This window comes from Podarcis erhardii (genome assembly GCF_964252035.2).
Source record: "Podarcis erhardii genome assembly, chromosome: 8".
NCBI lineage: Eukaryota > Metazoa > Chordata > Lepidosauria > Squamata > Lacertidae > Podarcis > Podarcis erhardii.
Genome location: NC_138499.1, coordinates 85,726,843 through 85,739,651, shown reverse-complemented (window position 1 = coordinate 85,739,651; position 12,809 = coordinate 85,726,843). Strand labels below are relative to the sequence as shown.

Genomic DNA, 12,809 nt, shown 5'->3' with positions numbered 1-12,809 from the left:
AGTTGGAAATTTAACTAACTAATTAATTAATTTTGTGTGTGTGTGGTTGTATTTTTGGCTATCATCTGTTATATTTGTTTTATTTTTATCTTTTATTTTTGTTTCATTGATTTCATAGTATGTGTTGTGTTTGTATGAAACTTAATAAATATTATTTGGGGGGGAACAGAACAGAGAATTCAGCAGTTGGTATTTTGAGCACTTAGGAAAAGGATGCTGTGATTACTAACATGCGCTGCACTGTCCAGCATGGCAGTTCATCCTCAGAAACGTCCCCCATAAAGAGCAGTGTGAAATAGATGTTCTTGCTCCAACTCTTTGGCATATTTTCCTGCCTGTTGGCTCTTCTATGCCTTCAGTTTGACTGAAGACGGTGTATACTGTATACTGAAGACAGGGGTCTATTCAACATGGCACAGCTCCATACCAAAGTATGGTGGGTTCTTATCTGAGAGATGTGCTTTGCAGATGACGCAGCCTTGACAGCGCATTCTGAGAAAGCTCTACAGAAGCTCACCATCTGTTTGGCCCAAGCGTGCATTGAGATCTCACCATCAGCAAAGACCAAGATCCTGGTCAGGATATTGCTGGCTCTCCACATATCAGCATTGGTGACCACACCCTTGAGGTCTACCTGGGCTCCACTATAACCAGCTTGATGCTGGTATTGGCAAGGCAGTTACAGCAATGGCTCGTCTCTCCAAAAGGGTTATGGGAGCATGTGATGCTAATGACCAATACCAAGATGAAGGTCTACCGCAGGCATCCCCATCCTTTGGCCCTCCAGATGTTTTGGACTACAATTCCCATCATCCATGACCACTAGTCCTATAAGCTAGGGCCCATGGGAGTTGTAGGCTAAAACATCTGGAAAGCCACAGGTTGGGGATGGTTAGTCTAGCAGGTTTGTGTGTTGAGTACGCTGCTTTATGGAAGTGAGTCGTGGGCAACTTACATTCTCCAGGAGCAATACCTTCCATATATGCTTTGTCAAGATGATTTTGGGCACCACATAGCAAGATATCAAACCAAGATGTGCTCTCCCAAGCCCATGTTCCTAGCTTGTTCACATTCCTGTATCAGCAATGTCTACACTGGCTTGGGTCATGTTCACAGAATGAAAAATGGCAGGATCACCAAAATGTGCTAGGCCAGTTGGCTGACCAACTCTGTGTTACAAAGATGTCTGTAAACGTGCCATGAAAGCTGGCAACATTTAACCCCACAGTGTCGGAATTCCTTCCAGACGATCACAGTGCCTAGAGACAGACAGGTCATAAATCAATAGCAGTGACCAGAGGAAGAATGACTGCTGAGAGAAGCACAGAGGGAGGTGCCATGGTGCGCCTATAGCAGCAAGACTGGATGTTTTCATGTGCCCCACCTGCAAGAAAACATGTCTCTCCCATATCAGTCTGTACAGTCACAGCAGGAATTGTAACTCTCAAATGGTTTTATTTTACCTGCAAGGCCCACTCTTCCATTGTCTCCCGAGACAGACGGATGCCAACAACAGATTCATAAGAGCCAGCATGGGTTTCTCAAAATCAAGTCATGCCAGACAAATCTTTGACTGAACCCAGAGTGTTCACTAATGGTTCCTCATCATCCTGGGAAAAGGGGACAAGTAGAGTGCCAGAGGGTTCTGACCTGGGCCCGTCGTTGTTCAGCACCTTTATAAACAACTTTGACGAAGGAATTGAGGGGATGTTCATCCTATCTGCAGATGACACCAAACTGGTAGGAGTAGCTGATGCTGTACAAGACACAATCCGAATTCAAAATGACCTTAACAGATTGGAGAACTGGGCCCGAACTAGCAAAATGAATTTTTATAGGGGCAAATGAAATGTTCAACGCTTAGGCAGCAAAGGGATTGAGGGTTCTTAAAACACCACAAGCTTAACATGAGTCAACAGTGCACCTGGACAAAAAAGCAAATGCTATTCTAGGCTGCATCAAGAGAGGTGTAATCAAGGGAAGTAATAGTACCTTTCTATTCTGCCTTGGTTAGACCACACCTGGAATCCTGTGTCCACAATTTAAGGATATTGGCATGGTGGAACGGGTGCAGAGGAGGGCATCCAAGATGATCAAGGGTCTGGAAACCAAGCCTTACGAGGAATGATTGAGGGAGCTGGGTATGTTTAGCCTGCAAAGGGGGAGACTGAGAGGAGATAGGATAGCCACATATCTAAAGGGCTGCCACATGAAAGCTTGTTTTCTCCTGCTCCAGAGGGTAGGATCCAAACCCATGGCTTCAAGTTACAAGGAAGGAGATTCTGCTTGTAGGCTTCCCCCAGACATCTGGTTGGCCACTGTGAGAAAAAGAGGATGGACTTGATGGGTCACTGCCCTGATCCCAGACACTTCAGCGGGTGCAGAATGCTGCAGCGAGGCTCCTCATGGGGTCTCTGCCATGGGAGCATATTCACCCAGTGCTTTTCCAGCTGCACTGGCTTCCAGTGGAGTACAGGGTCAGATTTAAGGCGCTGGTTTTGACCTTTAAAGCCCTTCACGGCCTAGGACCCTCATACCTACGGGACCGCCTCTCCTGGTATGCCCCAAGGAAAGCCTCAAGGTCCATAAATAGCAACACCCTAGAGGTCCCAGGCCCTAAGGAAGTTAGATTAGCTTCAAACAGAGCCAGGGCCTTTTCAACACTGGCTCCGGCCTGGTGGAACGCTCTGCCTCATGAGACCAGGGCCCTGCAGGATCTGATTTTTTTCCGCAGGGCCTGTAAGACAGAGTTGTTCCGCCTGGCCTTTGGCTTGGAGCCAATTTGATTCCCTCCCCCTCTTTCTTTTTCCTTTCTCCTCCTGTGATGAGGCTGCATTTTAACATTTTAATGTTTCAATATTTTAATGTTGTATTTTAATCTTGTTTTTAAGTTGTATTCATTCAACTTGTTTTTATTATTGCTTGTTAGCCGCTCTGAGCCCCGCCTTGGCTGGGGAAGGCGGGGTATAAATAATAATAATAATAATAATAATAATTATTATTATTATTATTATTATTATTATTATTATTATTATTATTATTATCCAACAGGCGTCTTATGTTCATTTAGGGCCAGTCTAATCTCTCCTTGCTGGTGTCGTTGCCTGAGTAGCAGTTAGCCAATGGATGGAGCCATTGTGTCTTTCTCCCTTGCTTCTGCAATCTAAGGGCAACTGGAAGTTTCTGTAGCTGCTTTCAGGCAACATTTCTGAAACTACAAACACTCCCATCCAAGAATCCCCATACAATTAAGTCCTACCTTTGTTTGGAAGAGGGGACGCGGGTGGTGCTGTGGTTTAAACCACAGAGCCTAGGACTTGCCGATCAGAAGGTTGGCGGTTTGAATCCCTGTGACGGGGTGAGCTCCCGTTGCTCATTCTCTCCTCCTGCCAACCTAGCAGTTCGAAAGCACATCAAAGTGCAAGTAGATAAATAGGTACCGCTCCGGCGGGAAGGTAAACGGTGTTTCCGTGTGCTGCTCTGGTTCGCCAGAAGCGGCTTAGTCATGCTGGCCAAATGACCCGGAAGCTGTATGTCGGCTCTCTCGGCCAATAAAGCGAGATGAGCACCGCAAGCCCAGAGTCGGTCACGACTGGACCTAATGGTCCCTTTACCTTTACCATGTTTGGAAGAGAAAAAAGAAAACTGACAATTTCCATGATAAATAACCAGAAAGCATTACACAGTACCTAATATGTTTATATATAATTTATTTTAAGAGACTGCTTCAACAAAGACGAGGTTAGTGCAACTTGAAATTCACATCTCACAACTAAGTGTATTACCACATTTCAAAAAACAAAAAACAAAAAGTCGTCATTACACAGGGAAAGATCTTGTTTGCTTCATTCGCTACACAGAGATATAAACAACTGTTAATTATTCAAATTGCTTTTTAGCTGCATGTTACACATTTCCTGGACAGAAAGCACTTCTGCGCAGGAAGAAGTGTGAAAAGTATATGCAGTTTACACACGCGGCCATCATTCACACAAGTATCTGACACGTCCTGGGAAGACAAGGAAACCACATTTCTGTGTTCTCCATGTAGGAAAACCGTAAGAAAGCAACCCTAAGTACTAAGCAAAATGCAGCTGCGGCAAAGCACCTTTTGCTTGCTGTTCAGACTAGGTGAAAACCAGGGCTTTAACCTTCACTTCAGCTGGGTTTTGGGGTGATGTAGACCTCAAGTCCTGTAGCTCTTCTCGGAAACACCAGACTGTGAAGAATCTTGGAGAGGATGAAGAGTTCCTTTCCCAAGATCTTTCATACAGGTGGTGCTTCCGAGGCTCCTTAATCCCCATCTCTCTCATTTGGAGGTACGTGAGCTACTTAAGTGGGTTTCAAAGTCCCAGGAGGAAGGCAGCAAGGGCTTCTTAATGTCCCTTTCCCAGCTGTTCTACAGCACTGCTTGTAGTTGTCATCCACTCCTCACTACAGCTTCTGTGCCTTCAAGCTGTAGTCCAGGAGAAAAACTGAGCAGGCGAGGTTTCTGGCCCTGCAGGTGTGTGCCATGGGAAACTGTACCTGAAGAATGTCAACTTGCCTTTTACAGGCACCAGATCTGTGCCACACCAAGGTGGCAGCAAAGAAACCATTAGGCTCAAGTGCAACAGTACTGTGGAGAAGGGGATTCGGGAATTGATGCCTCGGCCACCTTCACTGTGATCACTGGGCTAGGAGCTGTTTCCCACCCCTCAAGCAGCCACAGATTTCACAGTACAAAGCTGTTAGGGGTTTAAAAGGGGGTCAACAGAGGGAGGCTGCTCTTCAAATTGAGGCCTCAAGATGCAAAAAGTGCAAAAAGTCAAAATTCATTGGCTGCCTTTATCAATGCCCAACTGATACCACAATCCTAAACACATTTACTTGGACTTCGGTAGAATTTCCTTTAAAGTAAACTTCCTCAAGATCAAATCAGGCTGCGAGTTGCCCTAAGTCTGCATAAATGATCCAATCAGCTGCATTCCCAACTATTCGTAAACGCGTGGCATGAAAAAATACTCAACGTTACAACAGACAATAACAGCCTAAAATACAACTTCAGCTTTAACAGGAATGTACAAAGACGTCTCAAAACGAAAGTGAAAAAGGTGACCAGAAGCATGCTAAAATAATATTGAGAGAAGCAATGCTCAATGAAACACGGGAAATGCATTTTTACTTGAGGTGCCATAACCTGAATGAAGCTGAAGTCATAGGGGAGGAGCAGCAGCAGACTTTTGCTTCCAGATGAATCGGCCCTCTTTTGGGATTTGATTATCAAAGATCTCCTCTGTTTTTGCTGGAGTGCAACACCAAAGCTGTACTGCTGCCCTCCAGCCAAGGATAAGACACAACGTAGGTGCTGTCCTAAGATTAAGCACTGATATGGATTGAGGGCAAAGCTCCACCCATCTCAGTGTCAAACTACGTCAACCTGTCCCAGACTGCAATTGCGAAGAAACCCATTATTTCTAACCTACTGCCTTATTCACACATTGCTTGCCTGTAGGACATTCCCATGTTGAAGCAGGGGTGTGGCAACATTTTAGCCCCCCTCCCAATGCCCTTCCTTCAACATTCCCATGCTGAACCTGGTTCTCTGCAAAGGCTTCTTGGACGTTAGCATTCCTTAGCAGACTCAACAGACGACTGTCAAAGGAAGGAGGCAATGCATCTGTGGCAGAGCTGGAAGTATGGCCCCGATCCTGCTACAGCATAGAAATGTTCCGCATGTGGACAGACCTTGCCATTCCATCTCCAAAGTGAATATATTAAAATGGCTGTGCAAAGCTAATGCCAATTTTTCTTACAGGCTGTGTTCAGTCTACTTTAACACAAGCAACTGTTGTCACAAACAGTCCCAATTGTAACTTGCTTTATAAAGATGCAACATTGGTCCTGGGACACTACTTCAGAGATCAAAAGTCAAAGATGCTTCCTGACACCACCTCATAAACTACAAAAATCCAGCTGTTGGTAGGCTAACCATTTTTGTGCATTTGATGCTACTGTCATATTTTATTGGGAGGCATTTAAGAATAACCCACTTATTTTTCTTCGCACATATTTGTTTCACATACAAAGGGGGGTTCATTTTATTTAAACAGAGCTTTTCATAGATATCAAAAAAGATATCAAAATATAATTAGCGCACACACCTGAACGCAAGCTCTCAGCTCTCTCTAGCTGCTAAGTCAATTCACAAGGAATGCAACCTTCCACCAGAATCTTCACAGGCCAGAGTGAGCAGACCCTTGCATGTTCAGCTAGGCCTTAGAGGCAGCAGAGATCAACGCAGTCTTGCTTTGCTCTGGGGAAAGTGGCCAAAGCAAACTGCAAGTGGACTCTGAATACCTCTTGGAGCTTGTTAAGAGGAAAAGGACACAAAGAAAGAGGCAAATAAGTAGGAGGAACGAGGTATAACTTTTTTTGTTTTTGCCCTGGTTTAGCTGAAACCCTTATTACACACAACACACAAAAGCTCATCCTTCTCACTGCTGCTGCAGGCAAAACACAGCCTAGCCAGAAGTGCACACACACCGGCTGAATGGAGGGACTTATGATGAAGATAAAAAGATGGGCTAAAAAGCATACAGAGCATCTCAAAGCACCTGACAGGACAGCTATGCTTACTTTCAACCCAAAGCTTATCACAATACAAATAGTACATTTGCTAATTAAAGTATATGATACACATTTCCTTCTTCCCAAAGGAGGCATGAAGAAATCAGCGCATCTTCTCATATGGCATTCAGACATGTTCCTGAAGCCACCCAAAAAAGGTTTTGCTGCCTAGAGCTCTCTCCCCATCAGCAACTTTCTCCATTACTTCACAGTACTTCAGCACTGCTTGAAAGAGGTCTCCCACTTTCCAGCCTCTCTCTTGCAGTTTCTTTGAAAGCTGGGAAGAGAAAGCAAAAACAGGTTACATTAAAAAGTAAAGCTGAAAAGATAAATTACAATACAGTGGACGCTCGGGTTGAGAACGTGATCCGTGCGGAATGCATGTTCGCAACCCGCAGCGTTCACAACCCACGTCTGCGTGTCTGTGCACGTGTGGGTTGCGATTCGGCGCTTCTGCGCATGCGCAAAGCGCAATTTAGTGCTTCGGTGCATGCACGACTGCCGAAACCCGTTCTGGTACTTCCGGGTTTCGGCGGTCCATAACCCAAAGAAATGCAACCTGAAGCGGCTGTAACCTGAGGTATGACTGTACTATGGTCACCTTCCTTCACTGCGCTTCCCTTTGGCTTAAAACATACCTTGTTGGGCTTCCTTATCTGGTCCCAGGTTTATTCCTTGACCTGCCCCTCCACTCAAACTGGGACCCTCAAAAATTGCCCCGACACTGCAATTAGGCTTGAAAGCACCCCTCCTCTCCTCAGCTGCAATTTCCATGAAGATCTCACCCAACACCAACACCCCCGCTTGGGCAGCTGGGCTTGAAAAAATGTTAAATGCTTTCCCCTGAAAGCCTAACTGCTGAATGAGGGGATGGGGGAGGCTGAGAGCATGTGGACGGGTGGCCTGGACCATATGTGTGTCATGGAGATGAGCGTGCCATTTGTATATATTAATGTAAGCATGTTTGGAAGAAAGTGCAGGGTGGCTTTTCTCACAGCTAGTACACAACCCCTGCATTGTCTTGCTTCCCTGACATAAAGGACAACTTGCTTCCACTTCACTCTCTGCTTCAATCCCAGCAACAAAGGAAGTATTTCTAACCAATGCATTAGCCATTTGTTTTCTTTAACTTATAATTTGCAAGTCGAGTAATTTTAAGCTTCTTTCCTTAAAAAATATATATCCAGACTAACAACCACAGTATTAAAATTACAAGCCAGAAACGTTTTGATATTTTACAGCTGTAAAAACAAGGCACTCTCAAAGTCCAGAATTTCCTCTGATTTTCTTAAAGATGCCATTCTTAAGGGTGACACTCCCAAAAAATCTGTACTACATGGTAATGTAGGTAGCAGATAACAGCCCCCACAAAACCAATGCTGAACAAATATTCATACATCTATCATCATCCCCAATAAATAAGCATTTCACAGTTGCACAAATTAACACTAAAATATGCATGTCCAAAAAGTGTGGTTTCACTGGTATTATTTACTCTATTATCAAATGAAACCACTGACTCCAAGTTAAATTTTTAAGAAGCATGAAGTTCCACAAATCAGAAAATTAAATTTCCAACTACAAGCCCAGCCACAAAGTTCTGTCATTTTATTTATTAAATTTAAACAAATTAATTAAATACCATCACAACATAAAAACATAGGAACCATCAAAAACAATAACCCCTGCCACAGTTTACAAAACCATAGATTATTTCATTAGCCAAAGGCCTGGGAGAAGATGAATGTTTTTGCCTGATGCCTAAAGATATGTAATTGTTTCAGCACTTCCACTGCCTCAACTGCAGATGTAAAGGAGAAGCAGAGCTGTTTGTCATCAGCATGTTGCTGACAACTTACTCCAAACCTCTGGATGACCCCACTCAAGTCATTTCATGTAGATGTTAAACAGCACAGGGGGATAAAATCCAACCTTGAGGAACCCCACATTGAAGGCTCCATGGGGCCAAAGAGCACTCCCCCGGCACCAGCCTCCAGAAATGACTATCCAAGTTGGACTGGAACAGTGTTGCGTGGCGATTCCCGCCCCCTCCCACAGATGGAGTAAATAAAGACACCGGACACCAGAATTTAGGTTAATGGGCGAAAAATGGCCACAACTTTATTGATTACAGGTAAGAGCGGTATTGGCTTTAGGCATTGGCCCTAACAGACTATCCGGTCTAACCGGGAAGGGTTAAGCACCAACAGGGGGAGCCCCCGAGATGCACATCCCTAGGCGCTCCCCAAGGGGTTACCGCTCGGGAGCGCGCTTTAGGCCCTAGCCTCCGTAGGTTTCGGACGAGGCGACGCCCCCCAGAGTCCTTTAACGAACTACCCTTCAAGATTTGGGGGAGGTGATGGCGTTCCTCCCCCCCCCCCCCAACTTCATTTGCATGACAATACCCCTGCCAATGCCTAACGGCCAAAACCAAGGAGTTGTGACGTATTGCTACGAGGTAGGCGAAAAAACTAAGTGGCTTCAAAATACAGCCAATTAGCCAAATGGAAAAACTCCTACCAGGCCGCTTGCGGCGACCAGCGGAAGCCCATAGCAAAGTCCGAATGCAAACCTAGAGGGCGGGTGGGTGGGAAACGGCGGCTGCTGTGGAAAAGAAAAGGGGCGAGCCAGGGCTGCCCCGACCTTAAGAGCACCTGGTAAGCCCGCCCCTAGCACTAGCCGATTGGCTGGCGCTGAGGGCGATGAATATTAATGAGACAGGGGAATCCCCGAGTCCCGCGGGGCTGGCGCCAGCCCCGCGAGATTGTAAATGGGGACGTGAGCCCGCAACCCCCCCCCCTTTAGATCGGGAGTGGCTTTATCAAACCAATCTACTAACTTGTTAGCTGAGTTAGCCACTGCTCAGGCTCTAGTTCAGACACAGGCAAACTCGGCCCTCCAAATGTTTTGGGACTACAATTCCCACCATCCCTGCCTACTGGTTCTGTTAGCTAGGGATCATGGAAGGTGTAGTCCAAAACATCTGGAGGTCAGAGTTTGCCTATGCCTGCTCTAGTTCTACTCAGGTTGCTGTTGAAACAGTTCTAGATGCAGTGTTAATGGGGGTTACCTAATTATTCTATGGGGACCCGGGTGGCGCTGTGGGTTAAACCACAGAGCCTAGGGCTTGCCGATCAGAAGGTCGGTGGTTCGAATCCCCGCGATGGGGTGAGCTCCCTGCTAACCTAGCAGTTCAAAAGCACGTCAAAGTGCAAGTAGATAAATAGGTACCGCTCCGGCGGGAAGGTTAAATGGCGTTTCCATGCACTACTCTGGCTCGCCAGAAGTGGCTCAGTCATGCTGGCCACATGACCCGGAAGCTGTACGCCGGCTTCCTCAGCCAGTAAAGCGAGATGAGCGCTGCAACCCCAGAGTGGTCCGCAACTGGACCTAACATTCAGGGGTCCCTTTACCTTTTATTAATTATTCTATCCATGATTAGACCTGTGAAGGTATTTCAACTCTCGCTTATTGCAGTACAAAACGTGATAAACACAGCTGAAGGACGGCAACTGCAATTTGTACAATGACAGCCCTTTCATTACTCACAAGAACAAACTCCTTTGGAACACCGTCATGGAAATGCAGCTCGGCCACCTCTGCTTCGGAAGCTGTCAGCCACTGCAGGGCCATTCTCAGCTGGGAGTCCACCAGGCATGGCCCTATGTCAACGTTTATGATTACCAATGCCTTTCCTATGTTTCCCAACCCTATTGCAAGCAAGAAAGAGAATAAAGATGAAAAGCCTAATACTCTGTGAGCATATTTTACTCAATGAATTATGGTGGCCCACTCTTCAGATAACAGCAATACAGTAAAGCAATACAGTAAAGCCTTCACACATGATCCGAGGGCCAGGGCTGAACAGGGAGGTGGTCAAGATTGCAGATATAAAATTATTCGGGATAGCGAAAACCAAATCCGACTGCAAAGAGTTCTAAAAAGATATCTCTAAACTGCCTGAATGGGCAACAAAATGGCAAATGCAGTTTAATATATGAAAGTCCACTGTCCAATGTGGTGTTGTGGTTAAGCAAATTAAATAAATCCTAATTTTGACATATACACTCAACTGTAAGTATCTAACCTGAGAAGAGAGAACTTCACTGATTCATCTGGCTGGCCAATAAAAATTTCAGCATTCTAGGACTTTAGGGGAAAAAACTATTTCCAAAGTCCCTAAGATGGAGCTGGGTCATTCCCGCATACACACTTTGCTTAGAAAAAAAATGAATTGGAATAGCTTCAGCAGAAGCCGCCCAGAAGCTATTACGAAATATAGAGGTCATTCTTTGAAACAGCTGAGGGCTGCTCTTCTGACACAAGTCTCATACAAACTGATCCATAAATAGAGCATTCTTATATCAACTACAGAATAATAGATACATCCTGCTAAGTTTACCTTCAATTGCATCTTTAAGCTCTTCCTCCTTGTCTTCTGTTCCATCACTGTAGGGGAGGAAGGTAGAATTAATGCAAAGCAGGATAATATTAAGGTCTGAAACTTCAATAGGACATTCAAGGAAAACATAGTATGAATTAACCAAAGTATCAAGGAATGATTGTGAAAATGGAAGCTTTGCTTCTCACGCCATTTTCTGTCACATGGCTTGTAAATTTCCCAGATAAAACTTTAAAAGAAATTCTGCCTTTCCCTTTCAAATATGGAGTTTTAAGAAGGAGATATGTTATTATTATAATGCACTGAATTATATGCAATGGTTCTAATTACTAGGAGAAAATAAATGATTAAACAAAAGGGGAAACAGAAATATTGTAGGAAGCAAGCTCTTTTTTATGAAGAGATAATTGGAAGCATCTAGAATAGCAAGCAGAACATGCACAAAAGTGTTGCATTTTACATGTTTGTCGGGACAGTCACACTGTAGCACAGTAAAATGGACCCATTCAGTATGAATTTGTTAAGGAAAATCATGATCAGGTGAAAAGCGTGTGGGTAATGAATCACATTTCATATATGCCAGTTTATTCGGTCTTGAAAAATTATGACTTCATGCATTAATATATGAGGGACTAGCCTGTTTCAATGTCTTGGTTTGACCAACCTGTCTGATGTTGGAAAGGATAAATTCTCCTCATACATATCTCCTTCTAAACCAAGACTGCTCCAGCTACTGCTGTTACCATTACTGCCAGGGGAAGAAGAGAACAGAGCTGAACTAGAAAAAAGTTAACCCAAACCAGAACCCAGAATCTTCATTTTCCTTGATGTTCTCTGTCCAGATTCCTGAGCTGTGGCACCATTTTCTTAATAAGTATACAAAAACACTTTGGGGGGGAAAGAGGTACAAAGAAACAAAATGCAAGGGCACCTATTAACACTGCTCAGAAAAATAAATGTGAATTCACGTGACACTTTTCTCCCACTGCCAAACGATTTCTGCAATCCTCATGTGCTGAGCTGGTCCAGGTCAGAACAGGTGCAACACAGCTTCAGCAATGCAGCAACTGACAAAGGAATAATTTGGATTTCTGAATCGTTTACATGAATGTCAAAGTGCTGCACCAGTCCTAGTTTCTTTCGCAAACAGCAAATTCCAAGGCTTGCATTCAATTAAGTTTTAACCAGAGTAAACTCACTGAAATGAATGAACATACCTAAGTGCATTGATTTCAGTGGTCTTCACCGAGTAAAGATGGTTGAATGCCACACTCTATAGTTTCTTTACAACGCTGTTTCAAAAATCAGTGTGTTGAGAGAGAGAAAGGTTTTGTGAAGGTATCTGAAGTCGCCTTATACCAAGTCACGCAGACCATTACTGCATCTAACCGGTGCTTCCAAGGTGTTTGGTAGAAGTTCCTTGGCCCTCTTCTAACAGGACAGCCCATAAACTTGAGACATCCAGGACTGAAAACAATATTTGTGCTGAAAACCTGTTGTGCTGGAGGTGGCTAGGATGAGTCAGAGGTATCTCTTCATCTGGCTTGGCTAAGCTCCGCCACTGGGGGGGCAAGGGCTCTACTGCCATGATGCCCCACCCCCACTATCGCCAGCAATATTCCTGCTGTAAGTGTAAAGCCACAAAATCTACTAGGTCCTAAACCAAGTCCAGCTACCGTTAACGGGGCTGATCCAGGCTTCTCTGTTGTTCTCGGCAGGAGGTGGTGCAGAGGAAAGCAGCCTTCCTACTGCCCTCCTATCATCTATCCTGATCAGCAGGAGCAGCAGAATCCCAGAG

General features: G+C 44.7%; 1 protein-coding gene across 5 annotated transcripts in view; it reads right to left on the bottom strand.

The window, feature by feature from the left end:
* Positions 1-3,693: 3,693 nt before the first annotated feature.
* The window catches only part of AKAP11 (A-kinase anchoring protein 11), a 44,183-nt gene continuing 35,067 nt past the window's right edge, over positions 3,694-12,809 (bottom strand). For 3 of the 5 annotated variants that reach the window (XM_081872579.1, XM_081872582.1, XM_081872580.1), the window contains 4 exons: positions 11,676-11,759; positions 11,012-11,058; positions 10,159-10,319; positions 3,694-6,886 (listed from right to left, as the gene is read on the bottom strand). In XM_081872579.1, the coding sequence (XP_081728705.1) occupies positions 6,737-6,886; positions 10,159-10,319; positions 11,012-11,058; positions 11,676-11,759 (442 nt within the window). In that variant the 3' untranslated portion in view covers positions 3,694-6,736. The remainder of the gene's footprint in view (positions 6,887-10,158; positions 10,320-11,011; positions 11,059-11,675; positions 11,760-12,809) is intronic. The other 2 variants (XM_081872581.1, XM_081872583.1) reach the window with 1 other exon arrangement.